General features: G+C 43.0%; 1 protein-coding gene across 1 annotated transcript in view; it reads right to left on the bottom strand.

Annotated features, from left to right (window-relative positions):
* The window catches only part of LOC129706546 (cadherin-related family member 3-like), a 36,813-nt gene extending 27,011 nt beyond the window's left edge, over nucleotides 1-9,802 (bottom strand). The window contains exons 1-4 of the mRNA XM_055650909.1: nucleotides 8,569-9,802; nucleotides 7,278-7,474; nucleotides 4,593-4,758; nucleotides 1,484-1,578 (exon numbers count right to left, since the gene is read on the bottom strand). Coding sequence (XP_055506884.1) covers nucleotides 1,484-1,578; nucleotides 4,593-4,758; nucleotides 7,278-7,474; nucleotides 8,569-8,635 — 525 coding nt within the window. The 5' untranslated portion in view covers nucleotides 8,636-9,802. The remainder of the gene's footprint in view (nucleotides 1-1,483; nucleotides 1,579-4,592; nucleotides 4,759-7,277; nucleotides 7,475-8,568) is intronic.
* Between the last annotated feature and the right edge of the window lie 7,092 nt (nucleotides 9,803-16,894).

Here is a 16,894-nt window from a genome sequence, read left to right as displayed (position 1 = left end):
CGATGTTGGGGAAGTCCAGAACTAGGGGTCACAGTTTCAGGATAAGAGGGAAGTCTTTTAGGACCGAGAGGAAAAAATCATTTTTTACACAGAGAGTGGTGAATCTCTGGAATTCTTTGCCACAGGTAGTTGTGGCCTCAAAGGTAGTTGAGGCCAGTTCATTGGCTATATTTAAGAGGGAGTTAAATGTGGCCCTTGTGGCTAAAGGGATCAGGGGGTATGGAGAGAAGGCAGGTACAGGATGCTGAGTTGGATGATCAGCCATGATCATATTGAATGGCGGTGCAGGCTCGAAGGGCCGAATGGCCTACTCCTGCACCTATTTTCTATGTTTCTATGTTTCTAAGTGCTGGAGGAGTAACCCAGTGGGTCATGCTGCCTGGCCCGTTGAGTTAATCCAGCATTTTGTTTTTTACATTCAGTTATTTCATGGATTGAACACAAGCTATTTCATAAGATTTTGCAAAAATATAAAATTGGATGGTGAGGAGATGCCACTAAAGTCCATAGCTCTGGAAAACAGAAGCTGGGACTACATTGTGCAATTAATATGTGTGTCTGTTTGACCCAGTACAGGGCACGCCCTGGATCCATGCTGCTATTAGACTCCGATGAGTTATTATGAGTCACTTTGTGGCTGGCCTTGACACATTGAAATGGGGATTCAGTTTGCAAAGGATTGGAAACAATTCCATCCAGTTTCTGCGTGTAGAAGTTATGCATGCATATAAATAGTGTAATTCACTGATAATCATGTGATAGGAACAGAATTAGGCTATTCGGACTATCATGTCTACTCTGCCATTCAATCATGGCTGATCTATCTTTCCCTCCTAACCCCATTCTCCTGCCTTCTCCCCATAAACTCTGACACCCGCACTAATCAAGAATCTATCGATCTCCGCCTTAAACATAATCCACAGCCTTCTGTGGCAAAGAATCCCACAGATTCACCACCCAGTAATGTGGCAGTGTGGAGAGTGGGAAGGGTTACAAGGGGTTACAATGTTCTGAGCTGAAAATGGTGGCAGATTTACTGGCTTTGGACTTTAGAGATTCGACAGGGAAACAGGCCATTCGGCCCATCAAGTCCATGTTGAACAGCGATCTTCCCATTACACTGGCAGTATCCTACACACTTGGAACAATTTACAATTTTTACTGAAGCCGATTAACCTACAAACCTGTACGTCTGTGTGGGAGGAAACCAGAGCACTGGAGGAAACCTACGTGGTCAGTGTAAATGTGCAAACTCCGCGCAGACAGCACCTGGAGCCAGAATTGAACCTGGGTCTCTGGAACTGTAGGAGAGCAGCGCTACTGCTGCACCACCTTGCTGCCCTAAATGATCCTTTCTGTGCTGGTAATTAATCTACATTCCAACGTGTCACCCTCAAAGTCTGTGTAAAATAAAATGACAGGGGGAGAGAAAGAAAGTTTCTGCATTTGGAATTTGCATCTGCCTATTTCGGAAAGGACTTACTGAGAGAACGTCGTCACCTTTGTCGGGATCAGTCGCTTTAACTTCATAGATCAAGGCACCGACGGCTAAATTCTCCAGGAAGTCAACGTATACGACTGCAAGGTAACACAGGTTAAATGAACGTGCTGATTTGCCTTCAGGCCAGGTAGCGCGTGATTCACCTGCATCTCGCTTTCCCCAGCACCCTAAGGGGCCTCAACCGCTGATGTAACTTTTTTGCTGGGCCACAGGGGTAAATTCAGCTCCAAGCTTCACTACTGTGGCTAGACACAAAAAGCTGCAGTCTGGTTATGGGGGGGAGGCCTAATTCACAACCTTTTTTACTCGTGGATATTTTTCATCAGGCTAGAAAAACGCCCCGACCTACTTGATACCACGAGACCCTCCTTCAGACTGAATTCACGGGAAAGGGAAACATAGAAGATGATGTGGAGAGATAAAGAACAATGAATGAAAGATATGCAACAAAGTAACGATGATAAAGGAAGCAGGCCATTGTTAGCTGTTTGTTGGGTGAAAAGGAGAAGCTGGTGCAACTTGGGTGGGGGAGGGATAGAGAGAGAGGGAATGCCGGGGTTACTTGAAGTTAGAGAAATCAATATTCATACCACTGAGCAAGTACTGACCTATAAGCCATTTAAGCTTTTTTTTTTTAAATGACTATTATTTAAAACTTCTTAAATTAATATAGATTAATTATAAACATTAATATTAATTAAAATAAAGTGACTCAATGACTATATTAACTAAAACATTTCAAAAACACTTGATATTTAAAAAAAAAACATTTATCTGCCATTTTCAGTTCAGATCAATTCAAAGACTTTAGCAAGGAACATTTAAGTTACCCCCTGGAATCAGAACTGAGTCCCGCAGAAGGTCACATCTGCTGGCATTTGAGCTCCATTGCATTCCTGATTTCAACGCTATTTTTAGCAAGCATCAAAGTCAGGAACACAGTGACTTGTATATTGCCGTTCCTGGTAATCGCCTCTGGAACGCAGGTTGAATAGAGGTGTGCTCCAGATGGGATGAATATTTTCCTTCATGAACCTATTAAAATAATCCTCTCTGTTCTCAGATATCTCTGTTATCAGAAATATTTTGTGCAAATCATGCATGTTGGCAGGGTGGATATAATGTTGCAAGAGGGCAGATAATAGCTTGTTACTTGGATGTCATTGTCTGTTGTATCGTTGCACTCCCTCTTCTCCCCCCTCCCATCAGGCAGGAGGGACAGAAGTTTGAAAACGCTCACCTCCAGATTCAGGGGCAGTTTCTTCCCAGCTGTTATGAGGCAACAGAAACGGATTCTCATCTACCAGAGTGTGCTCCTGATCTCTCATCTCCCTCTTTGGAAACCTTTGACCTATTTTTAATCAGACTTAATTGTTATGTCTTGCACTAAAGACTGAAGAAGATTAGACTTTATTGCCTTCCATCACAGTGAGGAATGTGGGGAATCCGCTGTGGTGGATTTTTATGTTAACTTTTATGTAGTTGTGTGTCTTGTTGCTTTTTTCTGGTATGACTGTGGGAAATCGAGTTTCACTGCACCTTAAATGGTACACGTGACAATAAAATACCATTGAAATGATATACCATTTATTATTTATCCATACACGACGGACGGCTTAATTGTGTATGTATAGTCTTTTCTTTGACTGGATAGCGCACAAAAGGTTTTCACTGTACCTTCGTACATGTGACAATAATTAACTAAACTAAACAAATTCACAAGTTATAGGAGTAGAATTAGGCCATTCGGCCCATCGAGTCTACTCCGCCATTCAATCATGGCTGATCACAGCCTCCTAATCCCATTTTCCTGCGTTCTCCCCATAACCCTTGCCACCTGCCACTTGTCCATCTCTGCCTTAAAAATATCCACTGATTTGCCTGCACAATTGAAAGACCAGCATAGGAACCAATTTAGAAGGAAAACCAGATTAGAACTGGGGAGGAGAGTGTGATACCTTGGAAATAAAGTTTGGTACAAACAAACATTGGCCTCTGCAAGTCTTGTTCCATTGAATTTAAGTTGTAACTCCAACAAAACACGCACACAAGTAAATTATTCAATGTGAAGCCAGAATCCTTGCAGGATGCTTCCCACCGACTGATTGCACACGGCAGCTAACACCAACCGGGATTTTTCAGAAGATGCAGAAGCTGCAGGATTTGGCACAAAGACAGACTGCTGGAGGAATTCAGCGGGTCATGCGGTATCTAGGGGGGTAGTGGGCGTTACGGGTCAGGACCCTGATTCAGGACTCGTAGGGTAGAGGGGAGATGGCCAGCATAAAGGGGTAAGGCAACATTCAATTGGGGTCTTTGTGTAGGAAGGAAGTGCAGATCTCTGACCCTTTTCACCCTGGCCACAAACTCTTTGAATCACTTCCCTCTGGAAGGCGATTCCGGACTGTCAAAGCTGCCACAGCCAGACATGAAAACAGTTTTTATCCACAAATAGTTGCTCTATTCAACAGCCAAAAATCTGTAGCCTCCCTTTGATCTGGTATTTTGTTGGTTCACATGCTTGATCAATGGTGTTTTTATCATTAATGTTTTATTATTATTAATGTTTAATGTTTTCTGAGTCAATCGTAACTGTCACTGTATGTCATGTTGTTACTTGTGGGTGGAGCACCAAGGCAAATTCCTTGTATGTGAATACTTGACCAATAAACTTACTTACTTACTTACTTACTTACTTACTTACTTACTTACTTACTTACTTACTTACTTACTAACTAACTAGTCAGCTATCCAAAATGGCAGTGAAAGTCCCTCTGAGGTTCCTGGTCAATATTTATCACTCAGTCAACAGCGCTGATCGCTGGTATGCGGAGTTGGTCACATACAAATTGGCCACCACATTGTCCAACATTACAGCACTGGCATAACCTCTTCAGCTCTGAAACACTTTGGGATGTCCTGGGGTTAGTTTAAGGTGCTATATAAATGCATCCTGTTCATTTTTTTCAGCTCAAAATATTCCCTTAGATCTTTCATGCTGCGTTCTAAAAACGTGCTTGTTAAAGCGGGTGAAACTTTGATGCCATCTGTGAACTCGGGATATGCTCTTTATGCACTTCGTTCAACCTACCTCCATTTGCCAGATTATCCAGGAATCTTGGGGGCTCATTGACATCATCCAGTAAAACTGTAAGTGTTTGAAAGTCTGTGTTGCCCTTGTCATCTTCAACGTAGATCAATAAGACGTAATTAGATTGAGTTTCATAGTCCAATCCTGGGTCTTGTACGACTGTCACCTGAAAAAAGAGGCAATTAAGGTATTTTTTCCCATCACGTGTAACTCATTCAGAGTGAGTGGCATTAAATGAACTTTTACAGAGTTTACCCTGTGAATGTCGTTCATCTATTATTTCAAGGCCATTTTACTAATCAAGAGGCACTCAATCTCCACTGTAAAAATATCCATTAACTTGGCCTCCACAGCCATCTGTGGCAATTAATTCCACAAATTCACAACCCTAAAGGAATTTCTTTAGTCAGAGGCTGGTGAATCTGTGAAATTCATTGCCACAGACAGCAGTGGAGGTCAAGTCAATTGATAATTTTAAGGCGGAGATTGACAGGTTCTTGTTTAGTAAGGGTGTCAAAGGTTATGGGAAGAAGGCAGGAGAATGGGGTTGAGAGGGAGAAATAGATCAGCCATGATTAAAAGGTGGAGCAGACTTGATGGGCCGAATGGATGAATTCTGCTCCTATCTCTTACGGGACATGGAAATACTGGCAGCAAACTGCAGAACTTCCAACATTTATCTGGATAATCCAGACCCATGTTTTAAATATCAAAGCTTTATAATTATTTTTCTAAATACAACCAAATGAAAAACGCATTTGTCAGTGGCTTCTCCATTTTGGCGCTGAAATCTTACTGAAATATTCATAATAATGTCGATTTGCATTTGCATCGCGCTTTTAATATGGCAAAACATTTCAATTGAGTCAGCAGGCCTTTGGGAAACACAATGTGGTACTGAGTGACAGAGAAAGCTCGGAAGGTAAATGGCCAGTGCCTCGGTCACAGTTATAGTTTACTGGGAAGAGAGACACAAAAAGTTGGAGTAACTCAATGGGTCAGGCGACATCTCTGAAGAAAAAGGAATAGGTGAAGTTTCAGGTCTTCTTCTTCTGCTTCTTCTTCTTGCGTATGGCGTGCACAGCCGAATTAGCACAACTTGTTCTATTTGACCTTATTTGATTGTGCATGCCAGGTTGATTGCATTTCGTCGAAACAGGGCGGACCACGTGAAGGTTGCAATCTTCCACTCCAAGTTTCAGGTCAAACCCCTTCTTCAGACTGAGAGTCAGGGGAGAGAGAAACGAGAGGTATGAAAGGGTTCAGAACAAATCATACCTTTCATGTGAAAAGTTTTCCAACTTTTCATACTTCTAGTTTCCCTCTCCCTGACTCAGTTTGAATAAAGGTTTCGACCCAAAATTCCACCTATTCCTAGAAGGCGGTGGAGGCCAAGTTATTAGATATTTTTTAAGACAGAGGTAGATAGATTCTTTATTAGCACGAGTGTCAAGGGTTATAGGGAGAAGACAGGAGAATGGGGTTAGGAGGGAGAGATAGATCAGCCATGATTGAATGGGCTGAATGACCGAATTCTGCTCCTATCACTATCACCTACCTGATGAGTGTGAGGGATAGTGTTTGTGTACGGGGATTGCTGGTTAGCGCGGACTCGGTGGGCCGAAGGGCCTGTTTCCGCACTGTATTTCAAAAGTCTAAAGTAAACTAATGGAAACTATAGTCCCCAACCAGTAACTGGTGAATCTGACTGGATTCAAGCAGGGACATGGGCAGCAGTGTTTTGAATAACCTCAGGTTCATACAAAAATGAATTTCACTGCACCTCAGTACATCTGACAAATAAAGTACCGTTGTACCATTGATAGGATGTCAACAGCAGACGTGCTGAGGAGAGGCAGTCAATATTCAGCAGGTGGAGTAGGGTTTCTTAGTATAGCATGACTATGTGGGCAGAACGTCACCTTTGGAATGTACACCGCACCATTGTTGTGACTGGTGAAGATCATGGCCTGATAGTTGTCAGGGAGAGGGATTGAGTTCCTTCCAAATCGTTTTGCTCTCAGTTCTGTTTAATGTCAAGTGCAGGTAAACAGTGTAAAATCACCCTCATATATAACCGAGCACTTGCCACGATTAAACCCCATTTGCTGGCGTTTTGCCCACTGTCTGATTGCAGAGAGTTGCTCTTTCTCAATGCCTGAGCACTGGACAAATTGTACTCACTTCCCCCGCTCCATAGTAACAAACAATGGCTCAAGAACTAGCCAGCCATTTTATTCGGGGAAGCACGACAGTTTCAGGGATGGAAGATTCCTTTTTTTTTTTTACCATTTCACACCTCACTATCAACACACATGGGTGACAAGGTGGCACAGCGGTAGAGTTGCTGCCTCACAGCGCCAGAGACCCGGATTTGATCCTGACTATGGGTGCTGTCTGTACGGAGTTTGTACCTTCTCCCCATCATATGCATGGGATTTCTCCGGGTGCTCCGGTTTCCTCCCACACTCCAAGACGTACAAGGTTTGTACATTAATTGGCTTCGGCAAAATTGTAAATTGTCCCTAGTGTGTGTGTGTGTGTGTGTAGGATGGCATAAGTGTGTGGGAATCGCTGGTTGACACAGACTCGGTGGGCCAAACGGCATGTTTCTGTGCTGTGTCCCTAAACTTAATATGTGCTATTTACTTTTGTAAAGGTGCTTTTTTTTAAAAACGTTCTTACCATCAAGCGCAGACCAATCACCACGGAAACAGCAAAGAGGTTGTCGACTGGATTGCTATTGGCTATTTTAGCTGTCAGTCCTACCCCATCGATTGTTGAATTCACAGAAAAGTTAAAGATAGTAGTTCCTGCAGGAGTATCTTCTTTGATTTTTACAGTCGCCGGTAGATGTAGTATTTTGATAAATCCACGGACACCTCACAGAAAATGAGAAAATTACGTTGTTATTTTGAAAGATGGGCCAAGTACCACTAAAATTTATCTAAGTTATTTGTAATTTAGTCTGAAGAAGGGTTCCAATCTGAAAAGTCACCTATCCTTTTTCTCCAGAGATGCTACCTGACCCGTTGAGTTACTTCAGCTTTTTGTGTCTATCTCCGGTTTAAACCAGCATCTGCAGTTCCTCTCTACACACTAGCGGCAATTTACAGAGGCCAATTAACCCACAAACCTTGGGATGTGGGAGGAAGCCGGAGCACCCACTAGGAAAGGAATAGGTGACGTTTCGAGTCGAGACCCTTCTTCAGACTGAGAGTCAGGGGAAAGGGAAACAAGAGATACAGATGGTGATACAGAGAGATATAGAACATGTGAATGAAAGAAGGTAGACACAAAATGCTGGAATAACTCAGCGGGATAGGATATGCAAATAAGTAACGATGATAAAGGAGACGGGCCATTGGTAGCTGTGGCCTAGATGAAAATGAGTTACATACAATGAGACTGAACAAGACAACTTTGAAGCTAGTACAACAACTTGGGTGGGGAGGGACGGAGAGGGAGGGTTGCACGGGTTACTTGAAGTTAGAGAAATCAATATTCGTACCAGTGGCTCAAGTAAGCTGCCCAAGCGAAAAATGAGGTACAGCCTTGTTCAGTAGTTCGAAAGTGCAGTCAGCACATAATGGTTTTACATACTACCCTGTCATTACATTTAGTGAAATTAATAGCATGATATAACTATTTAAGTGTAAGTGCACTCCAATTAGTAATAATTAATGCATGAAGCAGTCAACAGTATTTACATCTTTAAATTATATTTATATTCGTGCCTTTTTAACTTATCAATAATCTTCTAACTTTGTACAAGTGTTTGTAAAGAAAAGACAGTTTCTACAACATTTTGAAAGCAAAGCAAAGTAATTGTCTGAAGAGAGATATAGTATTATTGAATATGATTCCAATTTGATAATATATTTAACATTTGGTGACTGAATGGGGAAGTAACCTTTTTGGGCAAGATATTTAGGCAGTTCAAATAAGCATTTGTGGAGCTCAGTAAGGAACATACCTGGTATTTCTCCCGTGTAGCAGTTAACAATGAGGAATAATTTAAGGGAATCCGCAACTGTGACCATTGTTAATGTCCTCAGATCTCTCGACCTCGTCTACCTTGTGTCAGAGAAAGTCGCTCTGTAGCTCCTGACTTAAGTAAGCCCAGTTGTCTCTGGGCTGTGTTGGCTCCTTGGCCAGTTTACTTGGTCTAGATTAACTAACGGGCAAGCCTAGCGAAACACATCACGTCATCAGGGAGTCAGTTCCCATTGACTCTGGCCACTTCTCAAGTTCTTTGTGTTAGCTTCACCTCGTCAATCACACATTATTCATCCATTGTTACTAAAACCGCTCTTTAAATATTGCACATTCGAGATTACATGCAACAAAATAGAATCACTGCATAGCTAAGGTATAGGTTGTTATCATAAAGTCACTCCCTGCAAAGTATTACTGGATAAACAAAATATTTTAGAAGCTGTACACTTCATTGTCCATCAGCTGTATGTTTCACAATGTGTCAGGGGTTATGGGGACAAGGCAGGAGAATGGGGCTGAGAGGAAGGGATAGATCAGCCATTTATTGAATGGCGGGGAAGACGATGGGCTGAATGGCCTAATTCTGCTCCTATCACATATGAACTTATGAAGAATAGAAACTGGAGCATTTGACAAACTGGATTCTTTTACCCTCGATCTGGTTTAGTAAATATACCAAAACGAATACACCAGTCTTGACCCAACAAGTTTATTCAATTCTCACCCCCGGGACTCACTCTGGTCCACAGCCTCTAACTCCCAAGGAGTCCAAAGTGTTACCCAGAGTAAGTGATATTTAATACAAAATCCAAGCATATAAATGTTCACAATTCAGTTGTCTCATCATTATCCAGGAATATCACGTACTAACAGTTCTTTTTGCCCTAATCCGCTGCAGTTACATAGAAACATAGAAAATAGGTGCAGGAGGAGGCCATTCGGCCCTTTGAGCCAGCACCGCCATTCATTGTGATCATGACTGATCGTCCCCAATCAATAACCCGTGCCTGCCTTCTCCCCATATCCCATGATTCCACTAGCCCCTAGAGCTCCATCTAACTCTCTCTTAAATCCATCCAGTCATTTGGCCTCTACTGCCCTCTGGGGCAGGGAATTCCACAAATTCACAACTCTCTGGGTGAAAAAGCTTTGTTCACACCTCAGTCTTAAATGACTTCCCCTTTATTCTAAGACTGTGGCCCCTGGTTCTCGACTCGCCATTGGGAACATTTTTTTCCTGCATCTAGCTGTCGGGTTATGCTTGTAATAAGGCTCCTACGACGACGTAAACAGAGTATATCTTTAATCTGTACAACAGCAATCAACCTCATGTGTAAGCCCAGGCAACTCCCTAACTGCCCACACCCTGGGTTCCACACTAGCTTGTCCAGTTCCTTTATAATTTTATATGTTTCTATAAGATCCCCCTCATCCTTCTAAACTCCAGTGAATACAAGCCTAGTCTTTTCAATCTTTCCTCATATGACAGTCCCGCCATCCCAGGGATCAATCTTGTGAACCTACGCTGCACTGCCTCAATCACAAGGAGGGAGTTACAAGCTGCATCTTGTTATTGCAACGGTAGCAGGCTACACCCGAAGGCCATGTGCTGAGAAACAAATGACTCCCTGCTGATAGTTCAGATATGGCCCTGAATAAGTTGAATTTGTGTAAATTTCCACTGCATATTTGGTGCTCTGTATGCTACCACTGTTTTCCGCATTTTCCCACTGCGTTTAGTACTGCTAGTACACTTTCTCACATTCATAGATCATGATGGTGATTTTTGGCAACGTGGTTAGGATCTCAACACCAAATGCAATCAGATCTTCAGTATGATTCCTCCTCTAGTTGTCTCCATATAGAAGCTCAGAGAGAGAGAGAGAGAGAGAGAGAGGGGGGGGGAATGAATTTCACAAGAATTGTTCCTGATTGAATCTAAATTGGTTCTCACTGCCAGCTTCTCTAAACCAAAGAGCTCTACCAATATTCTTTTACGCTATCACCAGTATAGCTCACATACTAATGTCAACATTAGTAAGCAATGAGAATGAACTGCAGATGCTGGTTTCCACTGAAGATAGACACAAAATGCTGGAGTAACTCAGCAGGACGGGCAGCATCCCGCTCGGTCTGAAGAAGGGTCTCGACGCGAAACGTCACCCATTCCTTCTGTCCAGAGATGCTGCCTGTCCCGCTGTGTTACTTCAGCATTCTGTGTCATTACTGTAGTTTAGATTAGTTTAACATTTCAGATATGAGGTGAGACTAGGTAGGCAGAGTTAATTTTCCTCAGAGATGAGAAGGCGTGGGTGAATCTGGTTGAGGTTTACAAAATAATGAGAGGGGGGTATGTTTAAGTTTAGTTTAGAGGTGGTATGCCAAATATGCCAGCAGTCCATGCAGCAACATACAACCCAAGGTTCTGAAGAAGGGTTTCGCGTCTGAAGAAGGGTTTCGGCCCAAAACGTTGCCTATTTCCTTCGTTCCATAGATGCTGCCGCACCCGCTGAGTTTCTCCAGCAATTTTGTCTACCTTCGATTCTCCAGCATCTGCAGTCCCTTCTTGAACACAACCCAAGGCCATGACAAATGGTATGTACCAAGCATCTGCTTCATTGGTATTTTATGAAATATTGAGGCATCAAGAAAATAGTATAATAAATATCCAGTCATCCAAATCTGACTTAGCAAAGGAATATATAGGTAAAGAAATATGGAATATGTTATATTTGTGAAACAGTGAGAAGCTGTAGGTGAGCATGAAGATTTGTGGATCATTATAAGCTAATAGTCAGATCCAAAACATAATTTTAAACGCTAATTGAATGTTAGTCTTGGAGGTGAGGTGTAGAATGCAAAATTAATTAAACCTATCTTGACCATTGCATTCAAAGCTGGACAGGGGTATACAATTGATTTTCTAAGGAGAACAATGTAAGCTGTATTGGCATTGGAGTGGATGCAGGTCACATTCACTGGATTAATATTGTGATTACAGGTACAATATAATTAGCAAATTCTATTTAAACTTATCTGAATATAAAAGATGAATGAACCGTCTAATTCATGCGTAAGGTAATTAAGGGAGTTGACAATGCAGGAACACAAACTATTTCCTCTGCCAAGAATGTCATGAACAAGGGACATTAACCTAATATGTGTAGGAAGGAACTCCTGATGCCAGTTTAAACCAAAGATAGACACAAAAAGCTGGAGTAACTCAACGGGTCAGACAGCATCTCCGGAGAACAGGAATAGGTGACTTTTCAGGATGAGGCCCTTCTTCAGACTAATACCTAATGCCAAATTTGTGTTGGATCATTCAACAATGATTTCTGAACGTGTTTCCTCACATCAGAGGAGGAGGATCAATCTTTGCCACAGAAGGCTGTAGAGGCCAAGTTGGTGGATATTTATGGCAGAGATAGATTCTTGTTCAGGTTATACACATATATATACATATATATATATATATATATATATATATAGAGGGAGAGAAATGGGGCCACAGTCCTAGAATAAAGGTGAGGTCATTTAAGACTGAGGTGAGAAAAAACCTTTTCACCCAGAGAGTTGTGATTTTATGGAATTTCCTACCTCAGAGGGCAGTGGAGGCCAAGTCACTGGATGGATTTAAGAGAGAGTTAGATAGAGCTCAAGGGGCTAGTGGAGTCAAGGGATATGGGGAGAAGGCAGGCACGGGTTATTGATTGAGGACGATCAGCCATGATCACAATGAATGACGGTGCTGGCTCGAAGGGCCGAATGGTCTCCTCCTGCACCTATTTTCTATGTAACGTGAATATATATATATACTAGACTAGCATCTTTTCTAAAATCAATATAAAGCGCAAACAGGAAGTGGTCAAGATTAGATTTTTAATTATATAGAAGGCAAGGCAACTTTAATTAGGGAAGGCAACTTTAATAAGGCAAGGCAACTTTAATAAGGCAAGGCAACTTTAATTAGGCAACACAGCTTTAGCATTTCCAAACCAAAGGCAACACAGCTTTAACATTTCCAAACTATGTTTTCAAACATTAAGGGCACTGACAGGTCAGTAAAACCACTCACAGTTTAGTAGACATGTGTTCAGTGTTATTCACAGCTCAGACTGAGAGACGTGACCCTCTCGCTACCCCATCTTGCAGAGGTATCTTGACTGAGGCATTCAACACTTCTGGGTTTTATAGTCCCTCCGGAAAGGGGCGTGGCCTTCAGGAGAGAGAATCTCAACATTTTTAAACACTAATAACTCTTTTATTTTTAATCGATGGGAAAAACCCTCTTGCTCTGCGCAGCGGAGGGGCTCTCTGAGTAAGATGACCAAAAATCACTGCCGTAAGTGGCAGCACTTTTTCTAAAATCAATATACAGAACAACAGGAAGTGATCAAGATCAGACTTTTAGTAACATAGATATACACACACACATTTTTACAAATTGACTTTGTCATTTTGTCAAACACTATCTCTCCATCTGCCTCTATTCAAAATCACCGACACATCCACAATACATATCAAGCTATTTTATCTTTCATGCAATGAACACAATATACTCATTCAATGAATAATGTTATAAGGCAGTGTTGTGTAGATACTAGTTCAGCAACGGACCACAGACCTGTCCCTGCATGTTTTGGCTTCACAGTCACTGGGCCAGGTAAAGTTCCAGTTAGAGTCAGCGACCTGTGTGCATTGTCTATGGACGTATCTGAAAGATTGATTGCAATCCTTTATTCTTTGATCTTTAAACGGCAAAGTTTCTATGTGCTGTGCTAATGTTTGGCGAGTCTAATCAGGAATATAGACATCATTCTTGAACAAGCGGGTATCTGATGGGTAGTGAGTCGGCAGCTTGTTGGCAGCTCACTATTTTCATTTCAATGGTAATATAAAAATAGGGGATTAATTGGGGGAAAAATAGAGGATTAAAATCAGTTTTATCCTTTAGCACATTCTCAGAACCCTGGGTCGTGAAAGTCACAATGATGATGGCCATAATTTACCAGCGTCTCGTGTTATAGGTGACTGGACAGTGGAGACACATGATCTCCTTATTAATTTAAGTTTAGTTGAGAGATACAGCGTGGAGGCAGGCCATTCGGCCCACCGAGTTCGTGCCGCCCAGCGACCACCCGTTCTATCCTACATTCTACGGGCAATTTACACTTCACAGATTCCAACTAACTAACCTACAAAGCTGCACGTCTTTGGGATGTGAGAGGAAACCGGAGCACACCGAGAAAACCCACGTGGTATTAGGGAGAATGTACAAACTCCACATTGGCAGCACCAGTAGTCAGGATCGAACCTGTGTCTCTGGCGCTGCGAGGCAGCAACTCTACCGCTGCGCCGCTGGACAGCGATGGAGCTGCTCCGAGCCTACACCTTTGCGCTGAGTTCCAGAGACATTCGGCGTGGGAACGCAAATGACAACTGCATAACTGAAGATAGACACACAATGCTGGAGTAACTCGGCGGGACTGGCAGCATCACTGGAGAGAAGGAATGGGTGACGCTTCGGGTCGAGATCGTTCTTCAGACCCGAAACGTCACCCATTCCTTCTATCCAGAGATGCTGCCTGTCCCGCTGAGTTACTCCAGCATTTTGTGTCTTTGTTCGGTGTAAACCAGCATCTGCAGTTCCTTCCCATATCATTGCCTAAGGTTCTAGTCCTGGCAGGTCCTGGCACTAATCGGAAAGCATGATCTGCTTCCACCAGCATCGCGGGAAGGGTCGGTCAGGTCAGGGGTGGAGATGGCAGCAGATACAATGCAGAAAAAAGGATGGCTGGGGTTTCAGGTCAGGATCCTTCTTCAGACTTGTCGGGACTGTTGCAAAGTGAATGTTGAAAAATATAAGATTGTTAAGGTTTGGACAGGAAACATGTTCCCGATGAGTCCAGAACCAGGGGCCACAGTTTAAGAATAAGGGGTAAGCCATTTAGAACGGAGACGAGGAAACACTTTTTCTCACAGAGAGTTGTGAGTCTGTGGAATTCTCTGCCTCAGAGGGCGGTGGAGGCCGGTTCTCTGGATACTTTCAAGAGAGAACTTGATAGGGCTCTTAAAGATAGCAGAGTCAGGGGATATGAGGAAAAGGCAGGAACGGGGTACTGATTGGGGATGATCAGCCATGATCACATTGAATGGCAGTGCTCGCTCGAAGGGCCGAATGGCCTACTCCTGCACCTATTGTCTATTGTCTATTGAATGGAGAGCTGTACATTCGAAGGGAGTACAATACTTTTCTATGTCCACGATGTCTCCATGATGACTCTATATTCTGCTCAGCTTTTAACAATTCCTCTGGAATTTGATTTGATTTCCCAGTCCTGCCAGCTATTACTGAGATCTGCCTGATGGAAAATAATTTCTGGCCTTGAGGTAACATTACGACCCAGATATTTTCTGTATCGGAAGGTAAGCTACAGCGACAAGTTAAGCTGCAGCTACAGCTCAGTGGGATTCATTTTTATGAATCAAGATACCCTGCCAAGTCTTACACGTTCATTCTTCTGAACACCTGCAGCCACATTTCACATCTTCCTTTCCTCGCCAGGGTTTAGTTTAGTTTAGAGATACAGTGTGGAAACAGGCCCTTCAGCCCACTGACTCTGCTCGACACACTGGGAGTAATTTTACAGAGGCCAATTAACCTACAAACCCAATGTGGGAGGAAACCAAGAGCACCTGGAGAAAACTCGCGCAGAAACGGGGAGAACGTACATGTTCTGCACAGACAGCACCAGTAGGCGGGAGCGAACCCGGGGTCTCTGGCGCTGGGTGTGAACAGCTTTGTTTTGCATGCTTTCAATCAGATCAGGTCAGGAATTCCTGTAGCGGCAGATTTTCATATCTTTCAGGTAATTAGCACCCTAGCCGCTATTTGGATGGGAATGGTTGAAGGGGGTGTCTTCTCAACACATGCAAGCTCACTCACAGAGACCTTCAGAGCTTCTTCTCAGATATGGCTTCAAAACACAGTCTTTTGTTGAATAAATGCTTTATTGTTGATAGAAAGCGGTAAAATACATCCAAACTTCTTCAGACTCGTTACTTAATGCCCCTGTCCCACTTAGGAAACCTGAACAGAAACCTCTAGAGACTTTGCGCCCCACCCAAGGTTTTCCGAGCGGTTCCCGGAGGTTTTTGACAGTCTCCCTACCTGCTTCCACTACCTGCAACCTCCGGCAACCACCTGCAACCGAGAACCGCACGGAAACCTTGGGTGGGGCGCAAAGTCTCCAGAGGTTTCCATTTGGATGAGAATGGTTGAAGAGGGTGTCTTCTAAACGCATGCAAGCTCACTCACAGAGACCTTCAGATATGGCTTCAAAACACAGTCTTTTGTTGAATAAATGCTTTATTGTTGATAGAAAGCGGTAAAATACATCCAAACTTATTCCGACTCGTTACCACAATCTTCTTCGAACTCCAGCTTATTACGTTAGAAACATAGAAACATAGAAATTAGGTGCAGGAGTAGGCCATTCGGCCCTTCGAGCCTGCACTGCCATTTAATATGATCATGGCTGATCATCCAACTCAGTATCCCGTACCTGCCTTTTCTCCATACCCTCTGATCCCCTTGGCCACAAGGGCCACATCTAACTCCCTCTTAAATATAGCCAATGAACTGGCCTCAACTACCCTCTGTGGCAGAGAGTTCCAGAGATTCACCACTCTCTGTGTGAAAAAAGATCTCCTCATCTCGGTTTTTAAAGGATTTCCCCCTTACCCTTAAGCTGTGACCCCTTGTCCTGGACTTCCCCAACATCGGAAACAATCTTCCTGCATCTAGCCTGTCCAACCCCTTAAGAATTTTGTAAGTTTCTATAAGATCCCCTCTCAATCTCCTAAACTCTAGAGAGTATAAACCAAGTCTATCCAGTCTTTCTTCATAAGACAGTCCTGACATCCCAGGAATCAGTCTGGTGAACCTTCTCTGCACTCCCTCTATGGCAATAATGTCCTTCCTCAGATTTGGAGACCAAAACTGCACGCAATACTCCAGGTGTGGTCTCACCAAGACCCTATACAACTGCAGTAGAACCTCCCTGCTCCTATACTCAAATCCTCTTGCTATGAAAGCCAACATGCCATTCGCTTTCTTTACTGCCTGCTGCACCTGCATGCCTACCTTCAATGACTGGTGTACCATGACACCCAGGTCTCGCTGCATCTCCCCCTTTCCCAATCGGCCACCGTTTAGATAATAATCTGCTTTCCCATTTTTTGCCACCAAAATGGATTACCTCACATTTATCCACATTAAACTGCATCTGCCAAACATT

Source organism: Leucoraja erinacea, chromosome 19 (genome assembly GCF_028641065.1).
Source record: "Leucoraja erinacea ecotype New England chromosome 19, Leri_hhj_1, whole genome shotgun sequence".
NCBI classification, from domain to species: Eukaryota; Metazoa; Chordata; class Chondrichthyes; order Rajiformes; family Rajidae; genus Leucoraja; species Leucoraja erinaceus.
Note: the sequence above shows the minus strand (reverse complement) of the source record. Positions and strands in the feature narration are given on the sequence as shown.